Source organism: Oncorhynchus masou, chromosome 15 (assembly GCF_036934945.1).
Source record: "Oncorhynchus masou masou isolate Uvic2021 chromosome 15, UVic_Omas_1.1, whole genome shotgun sequence".
Lineage (NCBI taxonomy): Eukaryota > Metazoa > Chordata > Actinopteri > Salmoniformes > Salmonidae > Oncorhynchus > Oncorhynchus masou.
The window spans coordinates 22,675,157-22,692,908 of record NC_088226.1 but is presented as its reverse complement, the minus strand read 5'-3'; the positions used below and the strand labels follow the sequence as shown (position 1 = coordinate 22,692,908).

The 17,752-nt window shown below is 42.6% G+C and overlaps 1 protein-coding gene across 2 annotated transcripts; it reads left to right on the top strand.

Moving 5' to 3' along the window:
- Positions 1-443: 443 nt before the first annotated feature.
- On the top strand, positions 444-14,248 carry syt5a (synaptotagmin Va). Of its 2 annotated transcripts, XM_064988737.1 has the most exons (10): positions 444-532; positions 8,632-8,795; positions 9,019-9,033; positions 9,949-10,127; positions 10,327-10,416; positions 10,983-11,150; positions 11,313-11,480; positions 11,670-11,787; positions 13,279-13,412; positions 13,580-14,248. In XM_064988737.1, exons 2-10 carry the CDS (start codon positions 8,642-8,644, stop codon positions 13,787-13,789), a joined length of 1,236 nt encoding a protein of 411 aa, XP_064844809.1. In that variant the 5' UTR covers positions 444-532; positions 8,632-8,641; the 3' UTR covers positions 13,790-14,248. The 2 variants fall into 2 exon arrangements, with proteins under 2 accessions (XP_064844809.1, XP_064844810.1); XM_064988738.1 differs by lacking the exon at positions 9,019-9,033.
- The last annotated feature ends 3,504 nt before the right edge of the window (positions 14,249-17,752 follow it).

The window sequence follows — 17,752 nt, the reverse complement described above, 5'->3', positions numbered from 1 at the left end:
TGGTCTGTGGAAACGTATGTTACATGCATAATACAATTTAAATATATACATGATAGCAGACATCCTTTGAAATTGTGTATCAATAAGTTGGGCTTTTTACGGTATTCACTAGCTCCCCTCCCACAGTCTGAAGATGAACCATAACACAGGATGACAATAGACCAAGGTGGAAAAAAAGCCCAGACTGACAAATGGCCTTCAAAGTAGTTCTCTCTTTCACAGCAATGGATAGTTTTTTACAGGCATTGCATGAGAGAAATGATAGCCAAACAGATGGGGATGGAAAGATTAATTTGAGTGATGTCGGGTTTTGGTGTTTCACATGCTTTTCGAGAGCGAGTGACCAATGGCTTATAAAGTGGATGATAAGTAGTTGGCACAGCGATATTAAGGAAGATTAACGGACAGGGGGAGGGAGAACGCGACTGAGGGAGGGGGTGGTGCGCAGCGCAACAGTTCTTTCAACACGGAGTCCATAATTCATCGTTAACAAAAGGAAGACGTTTGGGTTTAAATTGGGGATTGCAATCGGGTGAGTTCTGTTGGTGTATGTTCATGGGGTAGCCTATACTCCACACTGCATTTTAAAAGTGTATAATTAGACGGCCTAGAGGTCATTCAAACCCTTGTGCTATGCTCGGTAAATCTGCTGGCGAGCGGTTATGGTGAATGGGACGTCCAGTGTTACCGGTTGATGGGCACAATATTTGCCATATCTGATTAACATATTTGTTAACTGACATACGCTATTGCTGCTTTGAATTACTACTTGAGAGTAGCCTACCATTCACATTATATTCCATATTCTGAGCTATCGCATATCCAAGCTTTTACCCATAAGGTGCTTAGCCGTTTTCGCTGGTCCAAAGTTGGCGACACTTATTTAATTGGATTGATAATGTATTTTTATCCGTTTACTTTCATTAGGTGAAAAACAACTATTTTACTGTAGCTACCTCACCTCTGATATTTTGTGTGTGCACATGTCTAATGTCCACCCCTCCCCTCCAAAGCTCCCTGCGCGCGTGACAACCAGCACGTATGACATATCGAAGTTGGCGCTTATTTTGGGTTTTAACAATTTTGGACTGGTACATTTGTGTCTTGTGCCATGTTTGCTTGGTAAGCCGTTAAATCCCGTAGTTGTATCTGTTATTGGAGTAAAACGTATCAAATTGGAGGAGATGTACATCTTTGATGTTGTCTACAGTGTGCACCATGCATGCGCATTGCACAAGGCAGGCTTGACGATGATGACAATGGTGATGATGAAGATGAGACAGTGCACTCCAGTCTCAGATGGTCAACTTCCTTTTTTTTTACTGACTCGCACAATAGAGAGGGCCATACAGTCAGCCGTAAGCACCACATAGCTACTAAGCCTTGAACCCTCTCAAAATCCCCCTGCCAGCTGTTCACCTCTCCTGTCATCGCTTTACCACCGCTAGCGCGCTACTCTGTCCTCAGTTCCCACGTTTGTACCTACTTGTTTTGCATTGTGTCTGGTCTGTGCTCCCATGGAAATATGAGCCAAATCACCAATCTCAAAACTAGTCCCTCCCCTTACAGTTTTGGGGCGGCAGGTAGCCTAGTGGTTAGGACGTTGGGCCAGTATAACCGAGAGGTGAGGAATCAGTTTGGGATTGGTTTTAGGATATTACCACCTGTAACAGATGGCCCAGCATAGGCCTTCTGAAGTGTTTCCCAATCGTGGTCCTGGGAACCCCAAGGGGTGCACATTTGTGTTTTTGTCCAAACACCTGGTTCATATAATCAACTCATAATTAAGTTTTGATTATTTGAATCAGGTCACTGTGTAGTGAGTGCTAGGTCAAAAACTAAAATGTGCACCGCTTAGGATCCCCAGGACCAGGATTGGGAAACACTGGCCTACATGGTCTTCCTGGTGTCTAACCCACAAAACAGACAGGTGTGATGATGATGTGTGCCATGATTGTTTCCTACATACTCTTGTTGTTCAGGATATAAGCATAGAAGGCAGATAAATGGTTCTTGGCAATCTGGTTACCCGACATGTTTTCCAGAGGAAGTCAGAAACATTTCAGATGGTCAAGGTCTCATTTTGTGATGGACACTCTAGAATTTGGGTTGATGAACTCATGTTGGAAAGTTCCGGCCTGGATTCAGTTGTAATCTTTTCTCCTTGTCAAATCGTTTCACACCTGCTTTACTTGAAGTCCTACTCCAGTCTCCTTTTCAGCTAATTTACCACCCCATTTACCTAACAAAAGGCACATCTCAATAGATGGTTCAGGTAAGTCATGACATGGCACAAGTGGGGGGGGGGGGGGGGCTTTTCTCTTTTGTTCTCTATTGCTCCTCTATTGTTCCTCAAGCAAGGGGGGAGGACGATGACATCACAACTTCTCATCAAACCAAATCAAACCTTGAATGCCCATACTCCTTGAAGTTTTCAGTTGTATCTAAGAAACACTATTTTGCTCAAAACATGTTTTTTTTTTTTTAACCTTTAGTGTGTGTACTTTTCAAAAGTAAAAAAAAAAATCAATGGAGGACGTCTTTAAGGCTAGGATCGATTGGGGATGGAATACTGATGTTGGGACAAATAAGGAGGGAACTGTCACAGGTATTGGGTACAGGAAATGCACAATTATTTTATATATACAGAACCAAAATATAAACTCAACATGCAACAGTTTCAAAGATTTTACTGAGTTAAAGTTCATGCAAGGAAATCAGTCAATTGAAATAAATTCATTAGGCCATAATCTATGGATTTCACATGACTGGGAATACAGATATGCATCTGTTGGTCACAGATACCTTAAAAATAGTTAGGGGTGTGGATCAGAACACCAATCAGTATCTGGTGTGACCAACATTTGCCTCATGCAGCGCGACACGTTTCCTTCGTATAGAGTCGATCAGGCTGTTGATTGTGGCCTGTGGAATGTTGTCCCCACTCCTCTTCAATAGCTGTGCGAAGTTGCTGGATATTGGCGGGAACTGGAACAACCTGTCATACACGGCGATCCAGAGCATCCCAGACATGCTCAATGGGTGACATGTCTGGTGAGTATGCAGGACATTTTCAGCTTCCAGGAATTTTATACAGATCCTTGTGACATTATCATGCTGAAACGTGAGGTGATGGCGGCCGATGAATGGCACAACTATGGGCCTCAGGATTTCATCACGGTATCTCTCTGCATTCAAATTGCCATCAATAAAATGCAATTGTGTTCATTGTCTGTAACTTATGCCTGCCCATACAATTAAACCCATTGTTACCATGGGGCACTCTGTTCACAATGTTGACGTCAGAAAACCATTCGTATTTCACGACGCCATCCATGGAGTGGGCAGTTGTGAGGCAGGTGTGGACTGTGGACGTACTGCCACATTCTCTATAGCGACGTTAGAGGCGGCCTATGGTATAGAAATGAACATTCAATTCCAATTCAGTGCCAATTGCACACTCCCTTAAAGCTTGAGACATCTGTGGCATCATGTTGTGTGACAAACTCCACATTTTAGAGTGGCCTTTTATTGTCCCCCCAGCACAAGGTGCATCTGTGTAATGATCATGCTCTTTAATCAGGTTCTTGATATGCCACAGGTGGTTGGATTATCTTTGCAAAGGAGAATTGTCTTCTAACAGGGATGTAAACAAATTTGTGCCCAAAATTTGATAGAAAAGTTTTTTGTGCGTATGGAACATTTCTGGGATATTTTATTTCAGCTCATGAAACATGGGACCAGCACTGTTCATGTTGCGTTTATATTTTTGTTCTGTTATTTGATTGATTTTTATGTTATTCCAAGGGTTTTATACAGTTACAGTCAAAAGTTTGGACACACCTACCCATTCAAGGGTTTTTCTTTATTTTTACTATTATCTACACAGTAGAATAATAGTGAAGACATCAAACCTATGAAATAACACATATTGATTCATGTAGTAACCAAAAAATAAATAAAAATAAAGAAGCCACCCTTTTCCTTGATGACAGCTTTGCGCACTCTTGGCATTCTGTCAACCAGCTTCACCTGGAATGCTTTTCCAACACTTGAAGGAGTTCCCACATATGCTGAGCATCTGCTTTTCCTTTACTCTGCGGTCCAACTCATCCCAAGCCCTCTCAATCGGGTTGAGGTCAGGTGAGTGTGGAGGCCAGGTCATCTGGTGCAACACTCCATCACTCTCCTTCTTGGTCAAATAGCCCTTACACAGCCTGGAGGTGTGTTGGGTCATTGTCCTGTTGAAAAGTAAATGATCGTCCCACTAAGCACAAACCAGATGGGATGGAGTATCGCTGCTGAATGCTTTGGTAGCCATGCTGGTTAGTGTACCTTGAATTCTGAATAAATCACCAACAGTTTCACCATCACACCTCCTCCATGCTTCACGGTGGGAACCACACATACGGAGATCCGTTCACCTGGCTGTATCACAACCAGCTGTGTTTGAGAGTCCCATAGGGGGGTCGCACAATTGGCCCAGCATCGTTCGGGTTTGGCCGGGGTAGGCAGTCATTGTAAATAAGAATTTGTTCTTAACTGACTTGCCTAGTTATACAAAAAAGTCCTCGCATCCCTGACCTTTACAAACTGCAAATTTATAACTGAATCTAGATAGGCACTTTCCAACATGAGTTCATCCATCCACATTCTTAAGGAGATTATTTTATCTGGACTTCATTGCAGAATAACTTTAACTGCCAATGGCCCAATAGAATCAACCAGTAGCATGTTTAGCTAGGCCTATTCCAATGACCTTGGCCAGCACAAACCAATCCAAAGGCTTATAATATTGTGTGACCATAAAACCCTTGGAATAACAGTGAATATATCCAAGACCGGAAGCGAAAAAAGAAGCCTCCAACAGAGTGGTCAGTCAGGCATGAAAACCCTAATCACTGACACAGTGATCTACCTGTTAATCAGTATCTAATCAGTAAGGCCCTGCCCTGAATCCCTGCATTCAGCCACCATGACCAGTTTAAGGGAACGTACCATGAGTGAGAAGTTGTGGCCGACCCTATGCTACTCAACCAAGCTAGGCTACGTCTCACCCGCACTGTGCGTGTGCTTGTGTGTGTGTGTGTTAGCGTGCGTATGTGTGTGATCTTGACTGATGAAGTCACAAGCCTATTAGCCAGCAGTCTATAACCTCTTATGTTTGCCTCCCCTCACTCACCATCACATAGCTGTGCTTACTAATCCTGTGCCGTTCACTCTGTTGGGATAAAACGGGTTGATTTGACAAGCCATAAATCAGATATTGTTATGGAAATGTGATTATTGGTATGGATAACTAGGTGGGATCTGTCTGTGTGACAGCAGGTGATGTTGTGGGGGTTAATAGTAGTGGCTTAGGGTGGATAAGGGATAGTGGGGGATAGGACAGGAACAGAGAGCGAACTGACCTGTCCCTAATTTAGTTAAGCTCTGGGATTTGGGGATTACCTTTGGCAATTAATCCTGTTACGTGTCTGTGCACAGTGAGCGGAGGACAGCAGATGTTGGAGGGTCGGAGTGTGTGTGTGGCATAATGCAGCCTTGCAGGGAGGTATTCATATGCATATGTAACAGAGCTGGTCTTGTTTGCATGTTAGTATGTGTGTGTGTGCGTGTATGTGCATGTGCATGCATGTGTGTGTCAACAGCCAGGCTGTGATGGAGTCAGGGGGATTAGTGATGGACCCTATGAAACAAGAGAGGAAGGAGGGAGGGAGAATGACATAGGGGGATATGGAAGGGAGGAGAGAGATAGAGAAAGGGTTGGTGAGCGGGAGGCAGCGGGTGAGGAGGGAGGCATGGAGGGAGGGGATACCGGACACAGACGGGACGAGAACGATGCAGTAGATAGAGAGATTAACTGATGAGAGGAAGGGGTGGAGTGAGAGGGAGGCAGGAGGTGATGATGGGGGAAGAAAGTCTCAAGAGGAGAGTGGGATTGAGAAGAGTCAGGGAGAGAGGGATGAGTAGGAAGTTTAGTATCGGAGGGGGGAGTGTCTAGGAAGTAAAGGGAGAGCGATTGTGAGGAAACAGAGGAAAAATAGACATATCGAGAGAGACATATTGATGGACTGGATAATGGGTGCGAGAAAGGGGAAAGCAGACTAAAAAAATCATAGAGGGAGAAGGAGAGAGAGACAGACAGACAGGGAGATTTTATTTTATTTACGATCTCCATTAGCGAAAGCTGGTCTTACTGGGGTCTGACGCAATGAAAAACAAAGACATTGCAGACAAAAATACTTTACAATCTACATACATTTAAAACCATTAATATGTAGACATTCCAGGTGTGTGTGTGTGTGTGTGTGTGTGTGTGTGTGTGTGTGTGTGTGTGTGTGTGTGTGTGTGTGTGTGTGTGTGTGTGTGTGTGTGTGTGTGTGTGTGTGTGTGTGTGTGTGTGTGTGTGTGTGTGTGTGTGTGTGTGTGTGTGTGTCTATCAGTTGCACAGACATGTCAGTACATACGCACACAAAGTAGGAGAGAGAGATAGAAAGAGAGCTAGAGGGAGACAGATTGGAAGCCGAGGCAAAGCCTTATCCCTTGAGGCTTTGTTTTAAATGAAGGGACAAACACGAGAGCCGGTTGCCTTCCAGTTGTATGTTGAATCAACGTCATTGCCATTTTGTTGAGCAATCTCACAATCCTATTGCAGCTGGTTGCCTTACAATTTGACATTGATTCAAACCTCAATGCTGACTTGCAAAGTGATGTGTAATTCCTATTGGAATCCAGAGTGAGGATATCCAGCAATTGGAACTTTTATTCACCTGCAGCCTGCATTGAGAATGACTGTAAGGAAAATTGATTGGTGAGACTACCTAAATCATATACACTGGAACAGCCACCTCAGTGACAGGAGCAAAAGGTCCAACTACTAACAGATTGAATTAGATTAGAAAATGTATCTTATTTATGGTTTGTGTAATCAACCAATTAATGTACATACAAAAAATATATATTTATTGAAACAATTCTGAAAATCAACCTGCAATAGAGCATGCTGGGAAATATAACGATGGCCGTGGTTTTGAGCAAACATTTGTAATCTTACCTAACAAGCTTGTTCAAATTCAGGTCACTTCGAGCAGTTTGTTGATACAACATATAATTATAAGGAGCCCAGCTGCAGTGGGATTGTGAGTGCACAAACTTTGGGCATAAATTTACCCAAAGCCTTTTCAAATTCAGCTCACTTCGAGAAAGGTTTGTAGAGTGAACAAACGTTCACACATTAGCTACATTTCTTGTCCTTCTGAAGTCCACCCAATTCACAGAATTATTCTGGTTAAGCTAAACTGGCTTCTTTCTTTTTTTACAGTGAAGACAAACATGAATTTGTATTTTGACTCAACAAGTTTTTATACATTCAGCTTACTGTGAGCAAAGTTTGTTGAGTGAACACATTAGCTCAATTTATTGTCTTTCTTATGTCTACCAAACTCACAGAATAATGCTGATTAACCAATTGGTTAAATTGGCGCTATTCTGTCACAGGGATTTACCTACCAATTTGTCTCTTTAAAGCTGAGTGTCAAGCAAAGGTGCATTGACTCACTTAACTTACTTACCATGTTTCGGGGAAAATGGTATGACTCAGCAGGGTACATTCTTTAAAATAAAGGTGCAAGTTGGAACCAAATAAGGTTATTGAGAGCAATTTCATAGGGTAACCATTCTAGGATCTCTAGAGAACCACGAATGGGATGGTTTTTTGAAGAATCATACAAAAATCCTAAACCAGAAATGTTTTGAACCCCCAGGACCGCAATTTAATAGCCCTGCTGTAGGGTTTAAGCCTTATTTGCATATTTCCCAGGGTGCCTTTCCAGTTAATTTTAGTTTTATAGTACCACATATAACTTTGTTTGCTGGTGACAGAGACATGGTTGTTGCATTCATTCATTCATTCATTTTCAATCCTGGGGCAAAGTGAGAGTAGGGACATCCAACATTTAGTGAAAAAAATCACCCATAACCTGCATTCAGAATGACTGCCACGGTTGGGAAGACTAAGATATGAGGTGAGTTTAAACATCTAAACTGGAACAAGCATTTCAGGAAGTGAAATAAGTCCAAGTAACAGATTGGAATCATTTAGAAAAATGTATGTTATTTATATTTGGGTAGCATGAGATTAATTAATGAATCAATGTTCATGCAAGAATTTACCTGCAATAGAGCATGCTGGGAAATATGATAATAATACCAACACTGAGGTTCCTTTATACCAATGAGTGCTAATTTAACTCTTGAATCAACACTAGAAATGTTACATTGGATAATAAACAGTTTGCACTGGCCAATTTCCTGTGAATGGGACACATCTGCAGGCTTCCACACATTTCAACAACCTTTTAGAATTTTGAAGAACCGTAGATGCCAGGTCAAGGACCCCACACTTAACTCAAAGGTTCTCCAAGGAACCTTAAGAGCTGAGGAAGAACCATTTAAGAACTTCCAGTCTCAGGGCAGACACTCAAACCACAAGGCCACTGAATTGGTTAAGCCACAACCCTAACCCTCTCTAGTTGACTTACCTACCAGGATGTTTAAAATTCATGGCATATTAAAATATTTCTTTACACAGCTCTTAATGATTGCTCTTTTGTCTCCTCTGCCGTTTAGTTGAGCTGCGATGCGATTGGCCAGTGTGCAAGCGCGGGCTCGTCGGGCGGCTGAGGAGAGAGAAGAGCCGCCCCCAGGCCCCGCCCCTCCCTCCACCCACCACTCTGATCACCAGTTCAAGAACATGAAGAGCAAGTTCTTCAACGAACTCACCCACATGCCAAGTGAGCCCTGAACACAGCACACACACACACACACACACACACACACACACACACACACACACACACACACACACACACACACACACACACACACACACACACACACACACACACACACACACACTCATTGCTAATTCTGTGTGTGTCATTTTGTTTCACATAATGTCCTCTCGTCATTTCTTCTCTTTCATTCCATCCCCTGCTTTTCCTCCACTTATCCCAGATCATAAACTCAAAAGTAAGTTACTATTGTTTTCCCATCGCTTGTGCTCTCCTTTTCCATCCCTCCTCACAATAACATGTCAGATGTTATTATTCCATGGCATAAGGCGACACGAGGCCTATGTAAGTCGTGTTATACACTATGTGTACAAAACATTAAGGACACTTTCCATGACATACACCGACCAGGTGAATCCAGGTGACAGCTAGGATCCCTTAGAATGTTTGTTTTATAAAGTCTTTATATAATGTATAGTCTGTATTCCCCTGACTGTTGTTTGTAATGTTTGGAGAGAAAAAAAAGCCATGATCCCATATTAATGTAACTTGTTAAATCCACTTCAACCAGTGTAGATTAAGGGGAGGAAATAAATTAAAAAAATATATTTTTTAAGCTTTCAGACAATTGAGACATTGGATTGTGTATGTGTGCCATTCAGAGGGTGAATGGGCAAGACAAAATATTTAAGTGCCTTTGAACAAGGTATGGTAGTAGGTGCCAGGTGCAACAGTTTGTGTCAAGAACTGCAATGCTGCTGGATTTTTCCACACTTAACAGTTTCCCGTGTGTATCGACAATGGTCCACCACCCAAAAGACATCCGGCCAATTTGACACAACTGTGGGAAGCATTGGCGTCAACATGGGCCAGCATCCCTGTGGAATGCTGTCGACGCCTTGTAGAGTCCATGCCCCTGACGTATTGAAGCTGTTCTGAGGGCAAAAGGGGGTGGGTGCAACTCAATATTAGGAAGGTGTCCTTAATGTTTTGTACACTCATTGTATATGTCATAACCCTACATAAGGCCTATGTACAATATGCTGTATAATAGATGTCATAAAGGCTACATAAGTATTTTATGTATGTTATATGTATGTTGTATTATATATGTCATAAGGCTACATAAGGCCTATGTTTGTCTCTCCTCCAGTGCCCATGTGGGCAATAGGAGCCATAGTGGTGGTGGTGCTGGCTCTGGTGGCCTGTCTTTGTTTCTGTATCTGGAAGAAGTGCATCAACAAGGGCAAGAAGCCCAAGAAAGTGCGCGAGAGGAAAGGAGGCCGGGGCAGAAGAAAGAAGGAGGGAGCCGGAGAAGGAGAGGAGGGCAAGGTGAGAGGAGATGGAGGGAGGGAGGGCAATATAGTGGGTGGTGTAATGGGTTCAAGTACCTCATTTGCAACTTGTTTTGAAATGATCTGAAGTGATTTCCAGATGTAGCGTCAGTAACTGTGTGAAGGGAGAGACTAATGCAGTGACTGTGTAATGATACCTGTGATAAATGATTGATGTGATGTTCTCTGTCTTTAAGGAAGGAGAGGGTAAGGAAGGAGAGGAGGAGGAAAAAGAGAATTTCGGAAAACTGGAGTTCACCCTGGACTACAACTTCACTGACAACCAGGTGTGTGTGTTTGTGTGTGTGTTTGTGTGCATGTGTCTTGTCCTCCCTGACATTTGACCTCCTTGATGTGAAGTGTCAGACTAATGACACATCTAAAGTCTCTGACCTCTGCTCAGATCTCAGCTTTAACCTCTGACCTCATATTTGTGTCCTCAGTGACCTATGACCTTTTCCTCTTCACGGCTCAGCATTAAGCTGTGGCCTTTAGAGGGGGCATTTTCTATCCGCTGAGCCACTCTTACATTTAAAAGTCAGTTTAAGTGCATTGCGCTATTATGCGGCTTGAATTGAATCCCGGGTAACATTGCATATATGTGACAAATGAGATGTGTACTGCAGAAGCACTCCAAAATAATTTTGGGGGACGAAGTGCTGTGCCGTTGTTTTGAAGTGTTACGTTTGTGTTTGGTCAAATCTCAGGTATGTTATCGCAATAGCCCTATATGGATTGAATCCCGACCTAAATCCGCCTAAATCATCACTGCGTTCTTACGGACGTTGTTAAATATATTGTGACGGCCATTGCTTACCTCTGACCTTTTCCCCCTCTCTGCCCCCTCTTCCAGCTGATCGTGGGCATCCTGCAGGCTGAAAACCTGGCAGCCATGGACATGGGCGGCACCTCAGACCCCTATGTCAAGGTCTACATGCTACCAGACAAGAAGAAGAAGTTTGAGACCAAAGTCCAGCGCAAGAACCTATGCCCCGTGTTCAATGAGACCTTCATCTTCAAGGTCAGTCTGTGGTGCTGGAGAACAGATGGCGATAGAGAGATGTGGTACACATTCATGTGTACAGGTATAACCCTTAGAAAAGCTCTTACAGTACTGAGGTTTCTGTAGTCGAGAACTCTCTGTCCTGACCGTCTCCTCCCTGTTCTGTGTGTCCCTCCACAGATCCCCTACCAGGAGCTGGGCGGTCAGACTCTGGTCCTGCAGGTCTTTGACTTTGATCGCTTTGGTAAACATGACGTGATTGGGCAGATCTCCATCCCCATGAACAGTGTGGACCTGGCTCAGCCACTCCACGAATGGAGGGATCTGGTTGGAGGAGAGAAAGAGGAGGTGAGGAAGGATGTATACAGTCTGTCTGGGTTTTGGATGCATGTTTTCTCTACGTCTACCTGTATGTGTCTGTCTGTCTGTCTGTCTGTCTGTCTGTCTGTCTGTCTGTGCACATCAAACTGTATCGAACTGCCTGTTTTAATACATCTTTCTGTCTTCGTGCCTGTGTGTGTTTGTCTGGTCACACAGGTAGAGAAGCTAGGGGACATCTGTATCTCTCTGCGCTACGTCCCCACGGCCGGTAAATTGACCATCAACATCATGGAGGCCAAGCACCTGAAGGCGATGGACTGTGGAGGCTTGTCAGGTGACCTTCTATTAGTCCTTACACTCTCCTACCCAATACCAGCCATGCTGTGGCTTTACACTCTTCTACCCAATACCAGCCATGCTGTGGCTTTACACTCTTCTACCCAATACCAGCCATACTGTGGCTTTACACTCTCCTACCCAATACCAGCCATGCTGTGGCTTTACACTCTCCTACCCAATACCAGCCATGCTGTGGCTTTACACTCTCCTACCCAATACCAGCCATGCTGTGGCTTTACACTCTTCTACCCAATACCAGCCATGCTGTGGCTTTACACTCTCCTACCCAATACCAGCCATACTGTGGCTTTACACTCTCCTACCCAATACCAGCCATGCTGTGGCTTTACACTCTCCTACCCAATACCAGCCATGCTGTGGCTTTACACTCTCCTACCCAATACCAGCCATGCTGTGGCTTTACACTCTCCTACCCAATACCAGCCATGCTGTGGCTTTACACTCAACTAATAAATACCAGCCATGCTGTGGCTTTACACTCAACTAGTTAATACCAGCCATGCTGTGGCTTTACACCCAACTAGTTAATACCAGCCATGCTGTGGCTTTACACCCAACTAGTTAATACCAGCCATGCTGTGGCTTTACACTCAACTAGTTAATACCAGCCATGCTGTGGCTTTACACTCAACTAGTTAATACCAGCCATGCTGTGGCTTTACACCCAACTAGTTAATACCAGCCATGCTGTGGCTTTACACCCAACTAGTTAATACCAGCCATGCTGTGGCTTTACACTTAACTAATAAATACCAGCCATGCTGTGGCTTTACACTCAACTAGTTAATACCAGCCATGCTGTGGCTTTACACCCAACTAGTTAATACCAGCCATGCTGTGGCTTTACACCCAACTAGTTAATACCAGCCATGCTGTGGCTTTACACTCAACTAGTTAATACCAGCCATGCTGTGGCTTTACACTCAACTAGTTAATACCAGCCATGCTGTGGCTTTACACTCAACTAGTTAATACCAGCCATGCTGTGGCTTTACACCCAACTAGTTAATACCAGCCATGCTGTGGCTTTACACTCAACTAGTTAATACTAGCCATGCTGTGGCTTTACACTCAACTAGTTAATACCAGCCATGCTGTAACTTTACACTCAACTAGTTAATACCAGCCATGCTGTGGCTTTACACTCAAATAGTTAATACTCGCCATGCTGTAACTTTACACTCAACTAGTTAATACCAGCCATGCTGTGGCTTTACACTCAACTAGTTAATACTAGCCATGCTGTGACTTTACACTCTCCTAACCAATATTAGCCAGTTGTGACCTGTTAATGACATCTGGTTGCCTAAATGTTGTTGAAGTAACATGAAACACTGGGCAACATTACAGAGTTGCAGACACCACACATTAATCTGCTGCACAATCATGTGTCCTCAGGTGTTCTTCATCCCGGCTCACCCTCTGTTTGACCTCTGTTTGACCTCTGTAACTAACATTCCTCCAGATCCCTTCGTTAAAGTGGTGCTGCAGCACCAAGGCAAGCGGCTGAAGAAGAAGAAGACGACGGTCAAACAGAACACTCTGAACCCCTACTTCAACGAAAGCTTCAGCTTCGAGATCCCCTTTGGCCAAATACAGGTCTGTACACCAAACGTCCCGCAAGGAAGACATCTTGGGGTCGTTATGGCAGGTTTTCCTGTGTGTTGAACAACACAGTACATGTGGTGGTATTTTGATTTCACCTGATTTCTTTTTTTTTTTTTTGAACATGCCGCTTTTTTACACTCTTCCCTTTCCTCTTGCAGAAAGTCCAAGTGTTGATCACGGTGTACGATTACGACAAGCTGGGCAGCAACGACGCCATCGGGAAGGTTTGGATCGGCTTCGGCGCCTCAGGGGTGGGCCTCCGCCATTGGTCAGACATGCTGGCCAATCCAAGACGTCCCGTGGCCCAGTGGCACGCCCTGTGTCCTGAGGAGGAGGTGGATGAAGCCCTGAAGAAACCCCTCCGCTAAACACACACACGTACACTGAGCATTCCTGTGCATGTTCAAAGAAAACAGCACAAGACCTGAAAATTACACAACAGCGAATAAGCTCAGCAGTGCTGATCATGACACAACGGCACTACTCAAATAGAAACTTCCAAGAAAACCAACTTGAGCTACCACTCAAACACTACAAGCCACCTGTACATCGATGCAGTGCTGGATTGCCATTTCGGATCATTTTGTGTACTCTTTCCTTACTTATTATTCTTTCGTAACTTTTTTTTGTCTGCGTATTAACTCGTTGTGCTGTATGATGTTAAGTTTTTATCGTGTGTACGAACGCGTGTGTCTGTGTGTGTTCGTGTTAAACCGTAGTACATGAAAGCTTTCTCTGGTTTATTTCCCGAATGTAATGTGAGTGGTTGTAAATAACGAAATAAATCATTCCCAAAATTACCAGAGGGATAGTCAGATATAGTCAGATAGATTTGCCAGCTTGAGTATTTATTTATTTAACCTTTATTACATATGAGCCCTGAGTTACGTCATTTACAGGAAGTAGATATCAAATCAAATCAAAATATCAAATCAAAATGCAAGCAGGAAGAGAAACAGTATTAGTATGAACACACGCTCCTTACACAAAAACCACATGAATTTCACATGTGATCTTGAGTGGCAACATGCGAAAAAGATGATCTCATGTGAAATAAATGTGACAACATGGAGACGCAACATTTGAGCGTAGGTGAAAACCCAGATGTAGAATATTCTCAATGATATTTGACATTAAAGGGCATAATTTACATTCATTCAATCAGTCATGGTCCCCCATCATATTTTGTCTAGCTCACATTCTGTTCCAGGGTTAGAGGCATCACTACAGACCCTAGTTTGATTCCAGTCTGTATCACAACTGGCTGTGATTGGGAGTCTCATAGTGTGGCGCACAATTGGCCCAGCGTCATCCGGGTTTGGCCGAGGTAGGCCATCATTGTAATATTTTTAAACTGACATGCCTAGTTAAATAAAGGTATAAAATAACATTGTGTTATACCTCATTTGAGATTTGAACTCAGAAGCTTTTGGTTACTAGATATGTGAAGTTCCTGCTGCACCACCAGGTCTATGCAAATAACAGTGTTTGGCTATACATATATTGCCAAGAATATATTTTTACACTTTGCCAAAAGTATATACAACTTGAAGGTGTTACTGTATGTTCTTGGTAACAAATAATCATCTAGAGGTACTGCTGAGACATTAATGCCTGGACCAAAAGGTTACAAGTTCATATCCTGAGAGCATTTCTGCACAGTTAATATCAAGTCTCCCTGAACACTGCTACACTTTTGTTGGTGTTGTCAGATAATCGCACAATTATTGTCTTGGTTCTGGGCATCTTTTAGAAGTGCAGAAATGTATTCTTGCCAATAAATATGTGGCCAATCTCAGTCATGGCCACAGACCTGGTGGTGTAGCAGGAAATTCAGATGGCTGGCATCCACTTTAAGGAAAAACCACATGATTTCACAAATTACACATGTGAAATCTTATGAAAATGTGGTTTTGGAACACTTCACATGTGATTTTCCACATGTGAAATCATGTGGTTTTGGAACACTTCAAATGTGAAATTTCATATGTGAAAACGTGTTTTTGGAATACATCACGTCACATGTGAAATGTAAAATTCATGTAGCTTTTCCATAAGGATTAGGAACATGTTACGATGTTTGATTTACCAGTCGTCAGAACCTTTCTGCTACGCCACAAATTCTGTAGCATTCCCATACACATACATTACCTTAGGTAATTGACCTATAATACATCTCAGCGTTTTGCAAACGAGTGCCACCTGCACTGCTATTTTAGTTATCAATTCATCTGACTCTCATAATTTAATTTACTTTTTATTTCAGCAATTTGAGAGTTTTCTGTATTTTCTAAAGTCAGTGGGGCTATATATTATTTTGTTTAAATTGTACTCCTGAATCAGTATGATAATTATATTCGTTTTTCTTGAGTTTATGAGCTGAGATCCACTTTGAAGCCCAAAATATAGGAATAAAGGTGTAATCCGTTATTAGCACGGCGTTGTGGTTTAGCAGAAAGATTGGAATGTTTGGAGATCAAATCCCAGGTGAGGACACGTTGAAAAATTATTACTCTATAAATAAACGTACACAATGTAGTCCTGTATGTCAAATGCGTAAATTGAAAACATTGTATGTTAAAAGCACGGTGTGTATCATAATGACACATTTTCTTCATGTGTCGTGTTCCAAAAACACGTTTTCAGATGTGAAATGTCATATGAAGTGTTCTAAAAACAAGTTAAATAATGTGTTTTTTTCTGTAAGGGGACACACACGCACATACCCCCAGCCACACATACACGCTACACTGACATTGGACCAATCGTTAAAACACGGGGACATTGCCTTTAAAAGAAAAACATCTTGTAACGCTGACTTTCTGCGATACGGATTGATTAGAGCCCTAATTTTCATGGATGGTTCAATCCGTGTCGCGGAAGATCCGCTTGAACATTTTGACATCATTTAATATTGAGCCAACATATGCAGCCTTTACCATGAATGCAATCTCCGCGAATGTGGGAACATTGCCTTTACATGTCAATCAAACTATAACGCAGATCTTCCGTGATACGGATTGTGATACGGATTGAACCCATCCGTTAAACACACCGAAGTGGAAAAATGGCGTTCAAAACCTAAATTTCATCCAATCCCATATCATCATACTATTAACATATCATCATACTATTACTATGTATCCAAGTAATCCCATTTAGATGAAAACATTGATGGTCATTAAAACAATTTAGAAAGTGTGTTCAGTACTGTATCTTGTAGTATTTTCTATCTTGTTAAAAATGGGTGGTGAATTTTCCACAGTGGTCGAGTTGTATTTACAATTTAAGCTTCTGAGCGACATCTGTGGGATGGCTGCATGTGAGAGGGAAAAGACTGGATTATTTCTGTGTCCTCTTTCCTCGCTCTCTGTCAATCTGACGCATTGGACTGGACTGGCCTCAGCAAAACATGTGAGCAGGGATTTAGAGAGAGGGGGAAAGAGAGGAGGGAGGGGGGCAAGGAGCTAGGGAACATACACAGTACCAGTCCAAAGTTTGGACACACCTATTCATTGAAGGGTTTTTCTTAATTTGTACTATTTTCTACATTCTAGAATAGTAGTGAAGACATTAAAACTATGAAATAACACATGTGGAATCATGTAGTAACCAGAAAAGCGTTATAGAAATCAAAATATATTTTATATTTGAGATTCTTCAAAGTAGACACCCTTTGCCTTGATGACAGCTTTGGACACTTGGCATTCTCTCAACCAGCTTCATGAGGTAGTCACCTGGAAGGTAATTTCAATTAACAGGTGTGCCTTGTTAAAAGTACATTTGTGGAATTTCTTTCCTTCTTAATGCATTTAAGCTAATCAGTTGTGTTGTGACAAGGTAGGGTTGGTGTACAGATAGATGATGGCCCTATTTGGTAAAAGACCAAGTTCATATTATGGCAAGAACAGTTCTATTAAGCGAAGAGAAACGACAGCCCATCATTACTTTAAGACATGAAGGTCAGTCAAACAGGAAAATGTCAAGAACTTTGAAAGTTTTTTCAAGTGCAGTCGCAGAAATCATCAAGCGCTACGATGAAACTGGCTCTCATGAGGACCCAGAGATACTTCTGCTGTGGATGACAAATTAGTTACCAGCCTCAAAAATGGGCAATTAACTGCACCTCAGATTGCAGCCTAAATAAATGCTTCACTGAGTTCAAGTAACAGACACATCTCAACATCAATTGTTCAGAGGAGACTGCATGAATCAGGCCTTCATGGTCAAGTTGCTGCAAAGAAACCACTACTAAAGGACACCAATAAGAAGAGACTTGCTTGGGCCAAGAAACACAAGCAATAGACATTAGACTGGTGGAAATCTGTCCT

What these genes read in the sequence shown, in the direction of transcription:
- syt5a (XM_064988737.1), top strand. Translation starts at nt 8,642, where the DNA reads ATGCGATTGGCCAGTGTGCAAGCGCGGGCTCGTCGGGCGGCTGAGGAG. An exon ending in ACAACTTCACTGACAACCAG is followed by an intron (nt 10,417 to 10,982) that starts GTGTGTGTGTTT and finishes CCCCTCTTCCAG; the next exon opens with CTGATCGTGGGCATCCTGCA. An exon ending in TCCCCTTTGGCCAAATACAG is followed by an intron (nt 13,413 to 13,579) that starts GTCTGTACACCA and finishes TTCCTCTTGCAG; the next exon opens with AAAGTCCAAGTGTTGATCAC.